At 50.6% G+C, this 19,395-nt stretch overlaps 1 protein-coding gene across 2 annotated transcripts; it reads right to left on the minus strand.

The window, feature by feature from the left end:
- Positions 1–231: 231 nt before the first annotated feature.
- Positions 232–7,779, minus strand: LOC136395869 (low affinity immunoglobulin gamma Fc region receptor III-A-like). 2 transcript variants are annotated; one of them, XM_066371344.1, is made up of 5 exons: positions 7,646–7,779; positions 6,989–7,009; positions 6,394–6,654; positions 3,724–3,978; positions 232–1,775 (listed from the first exon to the last, which is right to left on the minus strand). In XM_066371344.1, the coding sequence occupies exons 1-5, from the start codon at positions 7,683–7,685 to the stop codon at positions 1,591–1,593; spliced, it is 762 nt and encodes a 253-aa protein (XP_066227441.1). In that variant the 5' UTR covers positions 7,686–7,779; the 3' UTR covers positions 232–1,590. The 2 variants fall into 2 exon arrangements, with proteins under 2 accessions (XP_066227441.1, XP_066227440.1); XM_066371343.1 differs by having other exon boundaries at positions 3,724–3,999.
- Positions 7,780–19,395: the final 11,616 nt, after the last annotated feature.

Below are 19,395 nucleotides of genomic sequence, written 5' to 3' on the forward strand. Positions count from 1 at the left end.
TAGTGTTCACACACCAAGCTCAAGCCAGCTCCCGTAGAGCCCCCCACGGACACAATGTGGCCTACCCTATGTCTCTGCTCAGGCCCCGGTCTCCTTCCCACCTACTTGTCTGAGCAGGACTTAGTGAATGAGCAAGCTGACCGGGTCATCGGAGCTGCGGCAGGATGACTGCGGATGGATGTGGGGTGTCCATCAACCCAGAATAACCAGAGGAGAAAAGGATTTTGTCACTGATGTATTATTACCATAGTTTTTCGATCTTCTCTCTGAGAGTAGCAAGGAAGATTTTGTGAAATGCTTTATGGGAATCAACAAGTGTCTCACAGAAGCAGAAGGAGAGAGCTGAAGCTTTCTTCCACCAGCAGCGGCTGCTGCTCCTTCCCCAGCCCCTGTTACTGAACAGCTGAGGGTTCAAAGTGTCACAACTGAACTCAGTAGGGTTTAGCACATTTGGTATATTTATCTAATGTTTGTCTAATGAATGGTGGGAACAAAGCTCGACCTGAATTAGTGAAGCAGAAAACCTGGTTTGTAGTCCCGGCCCCTCCTCTCTCTAATTCTTACTATCCTGGCCCACAAAGTGTCCTCACCTGCCCATTCCCTCCTGGGCAGTCATGAATGGCTCTTTCTTAGCGTGCTTTCTCAGCATGGCTGACGAGATACCTGTTCACTGAGCTGAGTCTGGGGCAGCAATGCTGCTCTCCTTCCTACGGGCACAGGCTGTCTCTGGATTTTGTTTTCCACCCATCCCTACACCCCAGCTCCTTTCCCAGGACTGTGCCCCCCCCCCCCGGTGACATGAAGAGAAGTCATCATTATGCATGTTCTCACCATCCCAATTCTGACAGGGGCTCCCTGGATGTCAGTTTTGCACTGCCTCTGTTTTCTAAGATGATAGCCCTGGCGGGGTCGTCCTCTGGTCTGTCCTGGACCACCTGCTCTTTCTCAGCCACTCCCTTCATTGGCTCTGCTGTCTCTCCTGGGCCCCCCAGCAATCCCCACAGTCTATCTGAAGGAGCTTTGGGGTGCCTTGACGGCACCAGACCAGCAGCAGAATGTAGACCACTCTCCAGCTGGCCCTCAGCCGCTGATTGTCTGATCGACTCCTCCAGTCATTTGAGAACAATGTCCCTGTGTCAAAGGGTCACCACCCAGAGACTGTATTGCTGCTTCGCTGTGACAGATGGTGGCGTAGCTCTGAGGCTTCAACTCCTGGTAATGCAGCTGCTCACGGGGGTTCTCTGCTGACCCTTGAATCTCACAGGCCCTTTGATCGCTTTGTCAGGTATGTTAAATGTTGACTCACGATGTTGCACACCTAAAACTCATATAACATTATATGTCAACTATAATTAAAAATAAATTTTTTTTAAAAAGCCAGATTGAGTACTAAAAAAGACACAATAGTGTGTGTGTGTGTGTGTGTGTGTGTGTGTGTGTGTGTGTATCACAGGCCCTTCCTTTCTATTGGAGCCCACGAGAAAATAGGTTCAGCACAGGTTCCAAGATGTAGATTCCCTGCTGCTCCCAGAGGTGGGTGTTGGGGACGATGGAGTTGGGGGCACAGACAGAGGTGCAGAGGCTTTGTGTTTACTGCTCCTGTTTTTCCTCAGGGCTCTTGCTCCACATCACATTGTCATTTCTCCTGTTCTTCAATGAGCTTCGAAGGTCTCTCCTCACAGAGAAATACAGCCCTGTGTCCACGGCAAACAGGAGTCCCAGCATCAGGCATGTTGTGACCCGGAGCCATGGCCACGTGGGTGGAATGTCCAGAGCTGTAAGGAGAGGCAGAGGGACAAAAAAAATGACAGTCATTAAGGCAGAAGTTTGAAACCAAGCGAGCAAGATCGTCTGCTCAGTCATCCTGATACCTGCCCCTGCTGAGAGCTGGCGGGGCTCTAAGGGCTGGTGGGGAGTGGGCAGAGAGCCTTTGCTTCCTCCCACCGCGGCCTGACTCCAGAGCGCACAGCCTTCCAAACACAGCAGAAGCTGCTTCAGGTCGGAGGGTGTGTGCTGAGCAGGTCTGGTTCTTGGGTTTCCTGTGACTTTAGAAACTGGTCAAATTTTAAGTTGATGAGAGAACGTTAGTTCTTAACTTAGTAATTTTATCTCGTGTCTCAACATTATACTCATAGTTTTCACCCCACGTTGTTCATTGCCACTAATGGAAATCTGAAAAAAATGGTGAACCACTAAAATTTGCTTCTTATTAGCAGGAAATGAGTCCTATTTCTTTACCAAGGCCCAGGAACTAATCACCCAAAAGAGATCATGAGGTAGAGCTTGCTGGTTCGCACTTTCTCAGCCCTTGAATCTGTTATTGAAAACCCACTCCTGGCCCTGGCTGGTTGGCTCAGTGGTAGAGTGTCGTCGGCCTGGCGTGCAGAAGTCCCGGGTTCGATTCCCCGCCAGGGCACACAGGAGAGGCGCCCATCTGCTTCTCCACCCCCCCCCCCTCCTTCCTCTCTGTCTCTCTCTTCCGCTCCCGCAGCCAAGGCACCATTGGAGCAAAGATGGCCCAGGCGCTGGGGATGGCTCCTTGGCCTCTGCCCCAGGCGCTGGAGTGGCTCTGGTCGCAAAAGAGCGACGCCCCAGATGGGCAGAGTGTCGCCCCCTGGTGGGTGTGCCGGGTGGATCCCGGTCGGGCGCATGCGGGAGTCTGTCTGACTGTCTCTCCCTGTTTCCAGCTTCAGAAATAAAAAAAAAAAAAAAAAAAGAAAACCCACTTCTTGTGTGGGTCCTCACACTGGTGATAATAGACTGGGTTTTTAATTTAAACTTTTTTAACTCTTCATTTTGATTAAATTTCAAACTTTCAAAATGTCACGTGAATCATACAAAGAACTCTCATATGTTCTTTCTCTTCGTTTACTAATCGTTGACATCCTGACCCACTCACTTCATTATTTGCCCTCTGTTTCCCTCCCCAGTTGACTTGTTTACTTTAAATTTAAATTGTAGTATTTTGGCCCGGGCCAACCGGCTCAGTGGTAGAGCGTCGGCCTGGCGTGCAGCGGTCCCGGGTTCGATTCCCGGCCAGGGCACACAGGAGAAGCGCCCATCTGCCTCTCCACCCCTCCCCCTCTCCGGGAGTCCATCTGCCTCTCCACCCCTCCCCCTCTCCGGGAGTCTGTCTGACTCTCTCCATTTCCAGCTTCAGAAAAATACAAAAAAAAAAAAAAAAATTGTAGTATTTTGTTTTTAAATTACAGCTTTGTTTTGCTAAAGGGTCAAACAGTGTGTGTCTATCTCGCTGTCATAGAATGTGATGTTGGTCTGGTTCCAGGTGGACGTTTTGTGATGTCAGGGTGTCCAGGAGCACCATGTGTGTAGGGGAGGGAGGCTCTGGCCTGCGGTGGAGGGCGCACCACAGAAACTGGACTAAATTCCATCGTAGGACATGGTGCTTGTCCACTTCTTTCATTTTATGAGTGGTTAAATAGACAGGCACCCTTTGGTGTGATGGGCGGGGGGGAATTAGTGACCCACCTTGTGCCCATTTCAGTTCCTTCATCTATACCGTGGAGTGTTACCTATCCCATCATGTTGTTGGGGGTTCCCTGTGATCATCAGGCAAGGCACCCGCGAGGAAGCACTTAGCACAGTGTACAGCCCGCGGACAGGTGCCCAATGCACGTCCGTTGTCTTTGTTGCGGACGCTGGGGTTCAGAGAGCCTTGGTGGCTTTAGCCAGTTGCCCAGGTCAGGCCCGCGCCCCTCTCACCTTGCACAGTGAGGCTCACAGCCTCAGAAGACTGATTCAGTTGTCCGATCATCCCCCTGCAGAAGTAGGAGCCGTTGTGTTCTGCTGTTGCCTTTGGAATGTGGAATTCAGCATTCTTATAAAAAAACTTCTTGCCTCTGCCGTTCCGGAAATATTGGACCTTGTACACAGGGATGTTCTTCCAGCTGTGGCACCTTAGCACGATAGGTTCTCCCTCCTGGACCACCCACTGACGCGCCTGCAGCAGCAGCCAGGCTGGAAGACACAGACCACAGCCTAGGGGGCCTCGTGACCAGCACAAAGTACTTGTGATGGGGACATGCCCCACCAGATCTGAGCCCTTCCTGCAAGCTCCCCTTGGGGAAAAGCCTCCCACCAAGACCTTCTGTTAGATAGGGGAGAGGGACAGACATACGATCAGGACAAAGGACAGAGGGAGTAAGTGACCAAGCAAGTGAGAAGCTGTCTGCAGGGCGAAGGGCTAGCCCTGGGCTTGTGATGGTGGGTGACAAGGTGTACAGAATGTTCTAGATCAAAGAGTGGAAATTGCATTTGAAAATGGAGATTTGCACCATTAAAGGAACGATGGTCTTCAGAAAGAATAGATAGTTGCAGAACTATTGAAAGACTCGTGCAGCAGCAGTCAGGAATAAGGTCACTGGGTGGCCACAGGAGTGGCTCCTCACATCGTGAAGGAGAACTCAATCTAAAGGTCAAGGAGGAGAGGGGCAGGTGTGACTGGTGGTGTTCTCAGAGAACTGGGAGTTTCTGAGGGGTCATGGGGACTCTGTGAGCCTGAGCCCGTCTTCCCCACTGAGATAAACTTCTCACATCACCGAGACACGTCTCACAACTGCCTTGCAATCACAACCAGATTCCACATGGACAGAACACGGACTCGTGGTCTGGAGGTGGAGGTGGACCTGAATTAAAGGTGAACTGCAGACAGATTTAGAAATGACATGAGGAACATTCACTAGATGATGTTAAGTCAAAGAGACAGAAGGCAAAAAGTATATACGCACAGAAAACGGAAAAAGGAAGATGGCGCACTTTCTTTTAAATATGAACAGGTTTTCTTTGGGGATGGGGTGGGACCACAGGGTGTTTAAATTCTCCCCCTTTTACTTTCACATATTTTTGAAACCCGAATGACTTTTGAAAGGAGAACAAAACAAGAAAAGTTGCTATAATTAAAAAAGTCTCCTACCTTATGCTAAACAGAATTGGCAGAACATGAGAATTCTCTACCTGGAATACTTGGCCAAGTGGAAGGTGACCTTCACTACTTATGAAGAGCTGTCACTTATCAAAAGAGGCCACGTGCCTATATATCCACTTACTGCGTGAGCAGAGTGAGTCATTGTTAGCACAACGTGACGGTTATAAGGTTACATGCCATCTACGTGGTCTGGTGGCTTCTGGGGGAACACACTTGTTCCAGTCTGTCCTGTGATGGACACATGTTCACTTGACAGATATTTTATCTGTCAAGTACCAGTGTTGTGCAGACTGGGGTCACCCAGATGACCAGGGCACACAACCCAGACCTCAAAGAACCTGCCATCTAGTCTCAGAGAGAATCACAACAGAAGGTTGTAAGTTCTACACTTCCCAGAGAAAGTGGCTTTTGCCCCAAAGTCAAAGCGGAGGAAAGTAATTCAGAGAGGAGAAGTGAAATGGGTCCCAAAGGGCACTCGAGACTTGCCTGGGGAAGTCAGTGCTCATGGTCTAGTTTAGGTCAGTCCTCACTGACCGGACTTCCGAAGCCAGTCGCTAGAGCCACGTTCTAGGCAAACTGATAACTCCCAGATGTGATTTCCCTATCGCTTCCTGTTGTCAAATCCCCATTGTACTTGGCCTCAAGTGGCATGTCTCTCCTAGCTAGAGGATAAACATTGCTCCTGCAGCCCTGCGCATGAGGAGATGCCAGCTCAGTGGACAGTCAGCACAAAGGAGTCACCAACATCAGCGCCAGGGGCCCAGGTCCATGGAACTCTGTCGCAGCCTTGTCCTGCCCGTGTCTGTTGTACACATAGAGCAGCCTCGCCATAGTCAAGCTTGCAAGGCTGCTCAGCAGGCACCCGGCATGTGGTGCAGCAGTTCCGGGGACACCAGGAGAGATTCCCCGCCTCTAATACCCCACCCCACCCCCGCCTCTGATTGTCCCAGCTGAACAAGTGCATACATGTGAGGAGGACGGCACACTCGCACATTCGTGTTGTATGTCTGAGTGTGGCGTTGGAGGGAGAGAGAGATGACCCTGGGCCATGAGGGGTGGTGTGGGGGCAGCTTAAGGCTTTGTGTGTCTGAGGGCGAGAAGGGGGTGGAAGACCTGAGAACAGGCTCATTACTTGATGCAGTAAATGGTATGGAGCCTCAGAGTCATGCCCTGACCTCCAGACAACACCATCCATGTGTGTGTGTGTGTGTGTGTGTGGCAGTCCTCTACAGATGCTGCTCCCAGAACTGGCCGGAGCAGCCATCCAGATGTGACACTGTGCCCACCGGTGGTAGGATGCCAACTCAGATGTAACGCTAAGCGACCACGAATCATCTCATCTCACTTCTGACCCCTGACGGCATCACCTCTGGCTCTTCCCCCGTCTTTCCCCGGCCTCTTGTGTCACCCTTTGCTGGCGACTCCCCCCTTCCCCGTCACCCACTCACCAGCGCGGACTTGGAGCAGCACCGGGTCGCTGGGTTCAGAGAGGTTGGTTCCACACCTGTACTCCCCACTGTCATTGACTGTGGCTGTTGCAATGAAGTAGCTGGAGGTCTGGTGTGGCAGGAGTTTCCCATTGTGCCACCACTGCGTGGGACTGTTCCCCTCGGGGCGGGCTCCCTGGCACTTCAGGGTCACATTGTCCTTCTCGAGCAGCCTGTCCCACTCAGGGGTCAGGGACAGCACTGCCTTCTCCTTCAGGAGATCTGAGGAGACAAGAGGATGTGGATGAGGCAGGGAGAGGCCCCACGCCGCCCTGCATCCCCAAGAAGCTCTTCATTGCCTCTGCAAATCCAGCAGGTGACTCCATCTTGGTTGATGATTGAGTCTGAGAGCATCTTGGCTTGGAGGCACTTGGCCCCATTGTTGGCCTCTCTTTACCTTGTGGAAGACTGGCCAGAGAAGCATAAGACCGGACCAAACCCCACTGTGTTGGGAGAACTGCCCCTGCCCGCCTCCCACCATCTGTTGTCACGGCCCACGGCTATTGCGTCTTTAGGGAGCCTCGCTTGATCAGTCTGACACTTTAAGCAAACTCACCAGCTCGTGTGTCCGTTGAGGCTGTAGGGAAAAAGAGTGAAGCAAATTCTGAGCATGAGCAGAGGGTGGGTGAGGCAGTGTGGACTGAGCTCAGACGCTCCCGCCCACCTGGCCCCAGGGCCCCTGCTCCCAGGAGTCAGGAGACACAGAAACGTCAACTGTCTGCTGCCTGCACTCGGGTCTCCAATGTTTGCGCTCCCTGTTCCCCACCTCCCGCCCTGCCCCACCCACATCTCTGCTTTCAGCACCCTTCCCAGGTGCCCTGGCCCCTCCCTGCTCGACCTGCCAGATGAAGGATACGGATTGAATTTCCATGAATGAGAGCCTAGAAACAACCTCCACCGAAGTCCCCCGGGAAGAGGAGGAGCCCTGGAATGTCACGCTGGAAGAGACAGAGGTTAGGGACCATCTGGTCTGTAGCCTTCAACTTACAGAGAAGGGAAACGAAGACCCAGAGGGGTGACGTGATGGGAACGTCACAGTCTCCCTTCACCTACTGATGGCGCCCAAATCAGAGCCAGCGATCTCCTCATCTCTATTCCCCAAACAGTTTGTCCTGGAAGCTACATCCAGGGCTCTGGCTGTGGGCAGGGCGCCATCCCTGGCCTGAACCCGGGGCATCCCACGCGTCTCCCTCAGCCCGCGACTCTGGCTTACCGAGAAGTAGCAAGGCTGTGGGAGGCAGCAGCTGCCACATGCTGCCCAGGAGAGAGAGCAAGTCACCACAGACACCCCAAGCCCGGCAGTGACCTAACTGATTTGGGAGGGGAAGAAAAGCAGCCTCCCTTACACTCTATTACTCAACAGCTTCCTTTTCTGGGAACATTATTGATACTGACTCTGATCTCGGAAACATGAGTCCTGGGTGGGGGGTGGAGCGCCCCAGGAGAAGCTGAGATGGGTGTGTCCCTTTGCCCCACGTGAGTCTGTGTTGAGCACTGGCCACCTTCAGTGGGGAAGCCCCAGAAATCTTAGAATGTTTGCCCCACTGGGCAGGGCTGGGTCCATGCTGCGTCAAGAAGGGGAGAACTTGGCCCTGGCCATTTGGCTCAGCAGTAGAGTGTTGGCCCGGCATGTGGAAGTCCCGAGTTCGATTCCCAGCCAGGGCACACAGGAGAAGCGCCTATTAGTTTCTCCACCCTTCCCCCTCTCCTTTCTCTCTATCTTTCTCTTCCCTTCCTGCAGCCAAGGCTCCACTGGAGCAAAGTTGGTCCGGGCGCTGAAGATGACTCCATGGCCTTCGCCTCAGGCACTGGAATTGCTCTGGCCACAACAGAGCAACACCCCAGATGGGCAGAGCATCACCCCCTGGTGGGCATGCCAGGTGGATTCCAATCGGGTGCATGCGGGAGTCTGTCTGACTGCTTCCCTGCTTCTCACTTCGGAAAAATACAAAAAAAAAAGAAAAAAAAAGAAGGGGAGAACTTGACCCTAGGAAGGAGCCTGGGACAAGGGAGGGCGTTCCCTGAGGGGCCTATTTCTGTCTCAGACATGACCCCTCCCGTCTGGCCCAAACCTAGGGCTGAGCAGGCTTTTTGATCTTCAGACCCCTGCAGGTGTCACCTCACCCCAGTGTGATCTCCACCACATTTTCTTTCAAAATGAGAAGTGCGTTTGCCCTGGGACCTGTAACCCACAGGGACTTCTAATGTCTTGGTGTGAATTTGATCACAAGGTTCTCCTCAACTGTGGAAAGAAACCCGGGCTGCGGGGGAGACATGGACCCTGGGAAAAGTGAAAAGAACACAGAAAAGGTGGAGGGGCTGGGGGGTGCCCCCAGCACTATCAGGGCAGCTCAGAAGAGCCCAGGCCCAGCCCGCTCAGGGCTCCTTAGAGAAGAGGCGGAGCTGCGGTGGCCTGGACATGGTGACCTCTGCTCTGTTCTCTAGGTCCCGGAGGTCAGCACACGCACACCCTTCCCCACCCCCCAGTCCAGGTCTCAGAGACTCAAAGAGCCCGGGAGGTGAGTGGCAGGCAGAGATGGACAAGGGACGCTTGGCGGGCTCAGGGGTTCCTGACACTTTGTACCCATGTCCCTTCTACACCAGAAGCATATCATCCCTCCTCAGGTTTCGCTCTTGGTTTGTTTTGTTTGTGGGTAGAGTTCATTGTCCTTCTCATTCCCACCCATCCCCCGCACATGTTTTTGCCCGTGGACTCTGAGTCCAAGTGGGATGGACTGCCAACCAGCTGGGCAGCCATTATGAGCGGCCTCTCAGGGGCTTCTTTCCTGACCAGTATCCGGAAAGTGCCTTGGACACTTGTCTGGGGCCCCAGAGCAGAGAGGGTCTCTGGGGCTGCCCCCAACGCTCTCCTGCACGGTCACCTAGGTGGCTTCTAGCCGTGGGAGGGCGTCTACTTTGGTTTTCCTTCTCGGAGGTTTTTCTTCTCTGACTCACCTTCTGTGCATGTGGCCTGCAATGGCAAGAGTACATGTGAGCCTCAGAGGGTTCAGTCCACACGGGCTGGAGCTGAGACTGTTGGGATGGTGGCAGGAGGGGAAGGGCTCCTTGTACAACCCGCATGTTGAGAGCTGCTGGGGTTGGCAGGGTTAATTTCACAGGATGGATGCAGGCAAGTGTTTGAAAGACAAGGATGCTCTTGGGCTGTCTCACCCTGGAGCACGTCACGCGGGGTCTCGTCCCTTCCTGCAGCACTGGACAGAGTGAGACTGCACAGTGCCTTTTGTTACCAAGGTCGATCGTCACGGTTCCCTGGGACGTACTGTCTCTTCTGGGGAGACCTCCAGATGAGCATCTGTGAGAGCATTTATGAAAGTCTGTCTATGCACAGAGAAGGCAGTGTCTAATTCTATCTGGGGAGGGGTCCACACGGAAGACAGAACCCTTGCTTGGATCTCACAAGAGTGACAGGAACTGACATGTCTGCAGAGCTGGGCATGGTCCCCGAGACCAGTGAACGCTACGCGGCAGCTAGGGGGTCAAAAGGGCTGGTTTTGGAGAGTCTAGGATGAAAGCTCAACTCTACCACCTCAGGCCTCAGTTCCCTCCTCTGCAAAATGGGGCTAGCAATAATGATACCAACCCCAAGGCATTGCTGTCAGCCTTCAGCGAAATAATGCCTGTGAAGTTGTCGGTTCCATGTCTGGACCCCTGCCCAGTGATTACAGTCAGAAGTGCCCGATGGCAGGTGGGGCTTCTTGGCGTTCCGAGTTAGGTTGTGACACCCACCCCCGGGTTCCTTCAGGAGCACGGGTTCCTCCTCCCTGGCGGTCATCACATCTGTGCACTGTGAGGTCCTCAAGGGCAGGGAATCAGTCCCTCTGTGCGTCACTGTGTCCCCAACATTCCGCACAGAGCCTGGAACATTCTGGGTCCTCAATTCATCACCACTGGGTGATCAAGAAGGACTTGGGAAGTCACGGTGGAGCTGTGCATCCTTTCTAGGCCCGCTGTAAAATATACCACCAATCGTGACGATGTTAGGCTGGTGAATAATGGGATCGGTTTTGCATTTTATTAGAATGACTTTGATAGCAGGTCAAGAAATAAGTTGTAGGAGAGAAAGAGTGGAGGTGGAGGGGAAAGTTGGGGTGAGCACTAGGGACTCTTGTTGAAGAAGTGGGGATGCCCGGGAAGACGTGGAGAAGGTGGGTGGGCAGGATGCAGGGGAGCAATTGGCCATGATCTGAGTGACCAGGATGATGGTGTCCATTCCACAGACATGGAAATGGGAAGAGGAGCATGCTGGGGTGGGGGCGAGAATGGTGGGGTTGAAGGTGGCTGGGGTGATGTCGGGTGAGATGTCCGGTAGGCAGCTGGACACATGGCTCTGGGACTGCGAAGACCGGTCTGGACAAAAGATGAGTTTAGGAGGCACCAACACGCTTGATGTTTTAAACCTTTGATTAGAGCTGTAGGCCTCCTCCCAAGAAAACATGCAAACATACACACAGTTTTCTGCCATTCCAGGCGCTCCCTGGGAAGCCCGCCCAGAGGTGCTACATCGGGCTAAAGGGGGATGAGATCTCTCTGACTAGCAGGGCTTTGGCAGAAGGGGAACAGGATGAGGAAGGAGAGGGGAGAGGACCGATAACAGAAACTCAACACACAGCAAGTTTCACAACGTGTACAGAAAGTCGCTGACAGAGCAGCTGGAGAGGAGGGGCTCCGAGGGAAACTGGGGAGCCCATCTGAGAAGTCACAATGCCCGAGCGCCATCCGGGAAGCATCTGTGCTCTTTGCCTGAGAAATTTCAGGGGCTGGGGTTGGTGGAAAGAAGTGTGATAACTTTCAGTTGAAGACTGAGTAGAACGGAAAAAGCATTTTAATGAATTACTAGTCCTTTCATTTATTTATTTTCTGACTATTTATTTATTTATTTATTTAAGGAGAGGAGAAGAGAGAGAGATACAGACTCTAGCATGTGCCCTGACCACCCCCGTCTGGGACCAATGCTCAAATCAACTGATCTATTCTCAGCGCTTGGGGCCAACACTCTATCCACTGAGCCAACTAGCCAGGGCCATACTAATCCTTTAAAAAAATCTCTGTGATGAAGGCACCGTGAGTGGTGAGCTATGGAACATGTTCCCGACTATCCCGGGGCCCCGCTCCCTCCTTACCAGCATCTCTTTCTCCCTAGACTTGCCCACTCTGAGTCATCTTCACAGAAAGTGGTGACTGCTTTCACTACAGGAACCAAAGGGGCTAGATCCCCCTTTCCCACCGGGAGCTAGTGTGATGGGCTAAACTGTGTCTCTCCCAAACGTATGTGTGAAAGTCCTACCCCTTGGCACCTCAGAGTGTGACTGTGCCTGGAAATTGGGCCTTTAGAGGGGTAATTAAGTTAAAATGAGGACGTGAAGGTGGACCCTAACCCAATGTGACTGGCATCCTTCTAGAGAGAGATTAGGACACAGATGTTCATGGAGGGTCGTCCCTGTGAGGATACAGGGAGAAGACAGCTGTCCACACGCTAAGGAGAGAGGCCTCAGGAGAAACCAACCCTGATAACACCTTGATCTCAGACCTCCAGCCTTCAGAACCATGAGAAAATAAATGTCAGCTGTTGCCCCTGGCCAGTTGGCTCAGTGGTAGAGCATCAGCCTGGCATGTAGATGTTCCAAGTTCGATTCCTGGTCAGGGCACACAGGAGAAGCATCCGTCTGCTTCTTCACCCCGGCCCCCCAGTCTTCTCTCTCTCTCCCCCTCCAGCAGCCATGGCTGGATTGGAGTGAGTTGGCCCCAGGCCCTGAGGATGGCTCCATGGCCTCTATCTCAGGCTCTAAGAAGAGCTTGGTTGCTGAGCAACAGAGCAATGCCCCAGATGGGCAGAGCATCACCCAGAGCATCACTAGTGGGCTTGCCGGGTGGATCTGGGTCCGGGCGCATGCGGGAGTCTGTCTGTGCCTCCCCTCCTCTCACTGAATTAAAAAAAAAAAAAAGTCTGCTGTTGAAACTGTGTCAGCTGTGGTGCTTTGTTAAGGCAGCCAAAGAGCCACGGAGTGATCTAGGCTGGTTTATCTCGTCTGGGACACTGAATCTCGAGCAAGGAACATGGGACTTTCACCTATTAGGGAGGGGAATGTTTGGGGTCTCAGTCATCACAGCAGTAGAACCAGCTGCCCAGCCTCCAGTTTCCACCCAGTAAATTCCTTTCCCTTCCTAATCTACCCCAATGCTGAAACAGTTGCTTGCAATTAGAAGCCCTGAGTGAAACCCTAGGAGAGGAGAATCAGAAGACCTACCTCCTAGAGGGGGCCAAGGACAGAAAGGGAGATTTTATTTTGTTTTATGTGGGAGACTTGAACTTGGTTACAGGTCCCTGTGGCAGATAGCATCACTTTCCACTGCCCTGTACAGTTGGGGACAGCTGTGAGCCCACCCGGGCTCAAGGGCAGGGGACACAGGTCCTGTCTCCTGATGGAGAGAGTGAAGGGTAACCACGGAGAAGACCGTTGTGTCCTCCAGGTCTTCCCTTACACGTGTATTCATGTGAACACACATCTGCCTGCACATATGGGCATTTTGTCCATTTTTTGGTGTTCATGTTTACACATTACATTACATGATTTTTCTGCAACGTAAAGTTTTACAGTAATCCCACACACACGTAGGCATTCAAACACACATGCCACTCCACTTTTCACATTTTTTAAAAATCAGAGAACAATGATAGAAACGTTTTTGAGGAATGTATGCAAAGGAGAGCAGGTTTATTCTTCTGAATTTTTGTATCTTAATTGGTACATTTGCTAAGACCTGCCCTGGTTAAATAAGTTTTTTTTAAACTTTTAATTTATTATGTTGACATGGTTTTAAGTGTCCCACTCAATATAACACCCTCTGCCCCCGCATGATGCCCCCATGCCTTTTGCAAAGTTTCTTTCCATTCCCATTTCACTCCCTCTGCCCCTCCCCCTTATCCCCTCCCCCCTTTCCTTCTGGGACTTGCTACCTTGTTGTCTGTATCTATGTGTTAAGTATATATAATTTGGCTGATTCCTTCACCTTCTTTGATCCTGTTCCCTCTTCCTCCTTCCCTCTGACAGCTGTCCATCTGTTCTCTGTGACCCTGCCTCTGTTTCTGTTTTGTTCGTCAGTTTATTGTGTTCATTAGATTTCACATATAATTGAGATCATATTGTATTGGTCTTTCTCTGCCTGGCTTATTTCACTTAGCATAAAAATCTCTAGGTCCATCCATGCTGTTAAAAAAAGTAAGATTTCCTTCTTTTTCACAGCTGCGTAGTATTCCATTGTGTATATGTACCATAGCTTTTTTATCCACTCATCCACTGACGGACACTTGTGCTGCTTCCATATCTTATCTATTGCAAACAATGCTGCAGTGAACATGGTGGTTCATATCTGCCTTTGAATTAGTGTTTTGGAATTCTTAGGATATATTCCTAGAAGTGGAATAGCTTGGTCATAAGGCAGTTCCACTTTTAATTTTTTGAGGAGACGCCATACTGTTTTCCACAGTGGCTGCACAAGTCTGCATTCCCATCAGCAATGCAGGAGGGATCCCTTTTCTTCACACCCTCACCAGCACTTGTTGTGTGTTGATTTGATAATGAGCCATTTTGGCAGGTATGAGGTGGTATCTCATTGTGGTTTTAATTTTCATTTCTCTGATGATTAGTGACTTTGAGCATTTTTTCATATGCCTATTGGCCATTTGTATGTCCTCTTTGGAGAAGAGTCTATTTAGGTCCTTTACCCATTTTTTTAAGTGGATTGTTTTCCTTCCTGGTGTTGAGTTTTAGAAGTTCTCTATAAATTTTGGTTATTAGCCCCTTATCAGACGTGTCAGCGAATATGTTCTCCCGTCAAGTGGGTTGTCTTTTTACGTATTTTGTTAATAGTGTCTTCTGCTGTGCAAAAGCCTTTTAGTCTGTCTCAATGAAGGGCAGCACTCCCTTGTTTTTGGTAAGCATCACTGGTCCACAGCGAGGCAACAAGAAATTTGTCTTTTAGGGAAATATTCTACCTGTTCATTTTAATAACAAAATATAGTACCCTCTAAACTACACATGCAACAGATATCAAAATCACTTAATTAAAAACGTTCGCTGCTGTTACAGCTCTAGTAAAGTGAGTTACGGAGCTGGGAAAGGCACCGCCCAGAACAAAGCAAAGGGGACGGAGGGGCTGAGAGTGAGACCCCTAGACGCTAACTGGGGGGCAGAGGCCACAGAAGAGCCGGTAGGAAACGCTGAGAATGACGCCGGAGCCTCAGACATAGCTGGAAATGCAAGTGAAGCGCACACCCACAGGTCCAGAAACAGACCTGCCCAGAGGGGCGGAGAAAGGGAAAAGACGAGAGAGAAAGAAACTCCAAAAACGGGAAGAGATGGACGAATGCAAAACAAGGGCGAAACCACAAGGACGCTAGATCGGTTGTGTGTGACTTGAAGCGACAGACCGTTGACTTGGGCTGTGGTCACTAAACTAGCATGTTGACCTGTGAGAGCCGGAAACCTGGCGCTACCTGGGATCCTGACTTACAAGCAAGCGCCCTGGCTTGTTTACTCCTATCAGGACACACGCAGGACCCTGCCCCCCACCCCATCCCCCAAACTTGCAAATGTTTAAAATTTCAAAGAAGAGTCCTGGTGATATGTTATGAGAAAAACACTGGTTGAGGAGGAAGTAAGTCCCTCCTGGTTTCGGTCTGACAGTGGGGAGGTGTCAGGCCACTTCTGTTTCCCCAAACCTCTGTTTCCTTATCTGTACGTGAGGTCATGGGGGGCTACATTGTGTCCATCTCTTTCCATCCCAAAAGTTCTGAGTGCAAACTTCCCATGGAAGTTTCTAGGCTTCGCAGCAGAGGGTGATGTCGTCTACAGATCCCAGAGAAAGCCGTTGGGAGCTAAAGGGACTTTCTAGCAGAACTAGCAAGTTGTGACCTCTAGGATGTAAAGGTTAGTTGTAATTATGAAGGCCTATGCTTTCAACTCACCTGCAGACTGGGGAGAACCGGCAAGGAAGATAAAAGGTAACACCAAAAAGAATCTTAGTGTTGAGCAGGAAATGGAAGTATTGGTTTGTGTTACAGCCCTCAGGAGACAAGAGGAAGTTTCGTCCCTCTCACATGGCTTTGCTGCTGAAACTGTTTTTGTTTCAAAGAACTCACATGCTCTATAATGCATCCTTGTTGTGAAGGAAATGGAGAAATTCATAAGTAAATACACCCTGGCCAACCGGCTCAGCGGTAGAGCGTCGGCCTGGCGTGTGGGGGACCTGGGTTCGATTCCCGGCCAGGGCACAAAGAAGAAGTGCCCATTTGCTTCTCCACCCCCACCCCCTCTTTCCTCTTTGTCTCTCTCTTCCCCTCCTGCAGCCAAGGCTCCGTTGGAGCAAAGATGGCCCGGGCGCTGTGGATGGCTCATTGGCCTCTGCTCCAGGCGCTAGAGCGGATCTGGTCTTGGCAGAGCGACGCCCCGGAGGGGCAGAACATTGCATCGCCCCTGGTGGGCAGAGCATCGCCCCTGGTGGGCGTGCCGGGTGGATCCCGGTCGGGCGCATGCGGGTGTCTGTCTGACTGTCTCTCCCCGTTTCCAGCTTCAGAAAAATACAAAAAAAAACCCCAAAACAAAACAGAAGATAGAACATGTAGATGTCTTGGGTTCAAACTTTTCTCCTCTCCCCCTTCTCTCTCTCTTCCCCTCTAGCAGCCAGTGGCTTGATTGGTTTGAGTGTTGGCCCCAGGCACTGAGGGTAGCTTGTTGCTGCTAGCATCGGCCCCAGACAGGGGTTGCTGGGTGGATCCTGATTGGGGTGCATATAGGAGTCTGTCTCTCTATCTCCTTCCTATCACTTAAAAAAAAAGTGAATGTGATACCTATTGACCTCTGTCCCCCAACTACACGCCCCTCCTCAGGATAAGCACAGAGAAGACTGCTGTATCTGTCCTACCCACTCGTCCACCTTCATATGAACACACATCTGCCCGCATGTATGTGCATCTTGTTCATTTTTTGTAGTTTATGTTTGCACAACTTGTTCCTTGACTTCCTGCAACTTGATTTTTTTATAAAAATTCCACACACACATAGGCACACAAATGCTCACCACTCAACATTTCCCATCCTTTTTTTTTTTTTTTTGTATTTTTCTGAAACTGGAAATGGGGAGAGACAGTCAGACAGACTCCCGCATGCGCCCGACCGGGATCCACCCGGCACACCCACCAGGGGCGATGCTCTGCCCACCAGGGGGCGATGCTCTGCCCCTCCGGGGCATCGCTCTGTTGCGACCAGAGCCACTCTAGCGCCTGGGGCAGAAGCCAAGGAGCCATCCCAGCGCCCGGGCCATCTTTGCTCCAATGGAGCCTTGGCTGCAGGAGGGGAAGAGAGAGACAGAGAGGAAGGAGAGGGGGAGGGGTGGAGAAGCAGATGGGCGCTTCTCCTGTGTGCCCTGGCCGGGAATCGAACCCGGGACTTCTGCACGCCAGGCCGACGCTCTACCACTGAGCCAACCGGCCAGGGCCTCCCATACTTTTTTTAATCAAAGGGAAAAAATGCTAAAAATACTTTTCAGGACTGTGGGGAAGGGGAGAGCGGTGTTACTCTTTTTACTTTTGCATCCTTAGCTCACATCATTGGTACCAAAACTGGGGCTTCTCCCACACAGAGGTTGCCTTCCCCCATGGCCATTGATCCCTCCTCTCTTGCTGGTGGAACATGGTTCTGTTTAGATATGCAGTGGCCATGAGCTTTGGCGATGGCTGGACCTTTCTCCAGCCCCAGGAGGTGGCTTTGGGTTAGTCTAAGTCAGTGGTTCTCAAGGTTGAGCAGCTTCAGAGTTGTCTGGGAGGCTGGTCAAGTACAGCTTGATGGGCTTCATGCTCAGATTTCCTGATTCTGGTGGGGCCTGAGGATCTGCATTTCTAGCAAGTGTCCAGGTGATACCAACACTGCTTGTCCAAGGATCCCACTTTGGTGACCAATTTGCTTGCCAGCGATTGACTTAAGGCTGAACATGTGACACAGTTCTGGACAGTGAACCCTCAAGGACAGACTGCTGTGGGGCACAAACAGTACTGAATCCTCTGCCAGGTTTGGGGCATGGTGATGGTTAAGCATGTGATGGGTGGAGCTGCTGCAGCCATCTTGCTTCCATGAAGGAAGTAAAGAGAGGGAGGGACCTGGGTTACCAATGGCATTTACTGAGCTACAGGCGAACCAACCCTGGAACCGCCCTATCTTCAGACAACTTGTCATGTGGGATAATAAAATATTTCTTCTCACTTAAGCTGTGTGAGTGGAATTTTCTGGAACTTGTTCCAGAAACCCACCTAACTGATTCATATACCCCCCTCTCAGGGCCCAGGGTCCAGCTGATGTAGCCACAGAGCAATTTACCTAAAGCCAGATTTTGGAAAATTTTAAGGTTGTTTCTAATTTTTGTGATTTTCAATGGCACTGTAAAGAGCAACAGTATTTTTAAAAATATCAATTTTGGCATATTTCCAAAGGCCATTTTCTCAGAGGCAAAGTTTCAGTAGGTATATTCATTCCTAAGCTTTTGACAGTATTTCCACATAAGAACTGTTTGAATTTACTCTCCACTAGGATGCCTATGAGAATCCATTGAATCACATTCTCTTTCTGAATCTCAGGTAACTCAAATGATGAAAAACATGGTCTCACATTTTAATTTGCATCTCTTAGATCGTGGGTGAATCCAAATGTTCCCCAGGTCATTTGTTTCCTGTGAGGTGTCTGCACACTCAGGTAGTTGACGTTCATTTGACCAAATGTTTGTGGACGTCTCTGTTGATATCCTGGCCCTTGCTTGCTTACCAGGATTCTATGTTTTTCTCATTAATTTCTTGTACAATAAAAATACCTCCAGGCCTGACCAGGTGGTGGCGCAGTGGATAGAGCGTCGGACTGGGATGCGGAAGGACCCAGGTTCGAGACCCCGAGGTCGCCAGCTTGAGCGCGGGATCATCTGGCTTGAGCAAAGAGCTCACCAGCTTGGACCCAAGGCCCCTGGCTCCAGCAGGGGGTTGCTCAGTCTGCTGAAGGCCCGCGGTCAAGGCACATGTGAGAAAGCAATCAATGAACAACTAAGAAGTCGCAATGCGCAACGAGAAACTGATGATTGATGCTTCTCATCTCTCTCCATTCCTGTCTGTCTGTCCCTGTCTATCTCTGCCTATGTAAAAAAAAAAAAATACCTCTATTGGGAGGTGTGTATAATTTTTTTAAATGTTCTCCCCCCTCCAGGTTGCCATTGGTAGTTTATTTTGGTTTGATTTTAGTTTCGTATTATTCAGAAATTTATTATGTCCTTTAAATATGATTCTCTCTCTCTCTCTCTCTCTCTCTCTCTCTCTCTAAGCTTAGAAATCTTTCTTCCTTTAGGGAATTTGACAAATACTCAGTTATTTTTCTGGGATTTCCATAGACGGCTCACTCTGTGATCCCTGTGAAGTGTACCTGCCCGGACTGAGCACGGTTGTTTGCCTAGCGACCTGCTTTGTCAAGAGAGGCTCATGGGTACTGTCAGTCCTGGCCCCTTAGCTCCCTACTTCAAAGAAAAAAAAATTGTGGTAAAAAACAAACCCATTAAATTTACCTTCTTTTTTTTTTTTCCTTTATATTTTTATTTTATTTTATTGATTGATTTGAGAAAGGAGAAAGAGAAAGAGAGAGAAAGGGAGCAGGAGCAACTCATAGTAGTTGCTTCTCATACATGCCTTGACTGGGCAAACTCAGGGTTTCGAACTGGCAACCTCAGCATTCCAGGTCCATGCTTTATCCACTGCACCACCACAGGTCAGACTAAATTTACCTTCTTAGCCGTTTTGAAGTATATAGTCAGTAAGGTTAAGACTATTCGCATTGCTGCACGACCCATCTTGAGAGCTTTTTGATCTTGCAAACCCGAAACTCTATAACTCCTCAACACTAGTTCCCCCCTCCTTTC

The sequence above is a fragment of the Saccopteryx leptura genome, chromosome 2 (genome assembly GCF_036850995.1).
Source record: "Saccopteryx leptura isolate mSacLep1 chromosome 2, mSacLep1_pri_phased_curated, whole genome shotgun sequence".
Lineage (NCBI taxonomy): Eukaryota > Metazoa > Chordata > Mammalia > Chiroptera > Emballonuridae > Saccopteryx > Saccopteryx leptura.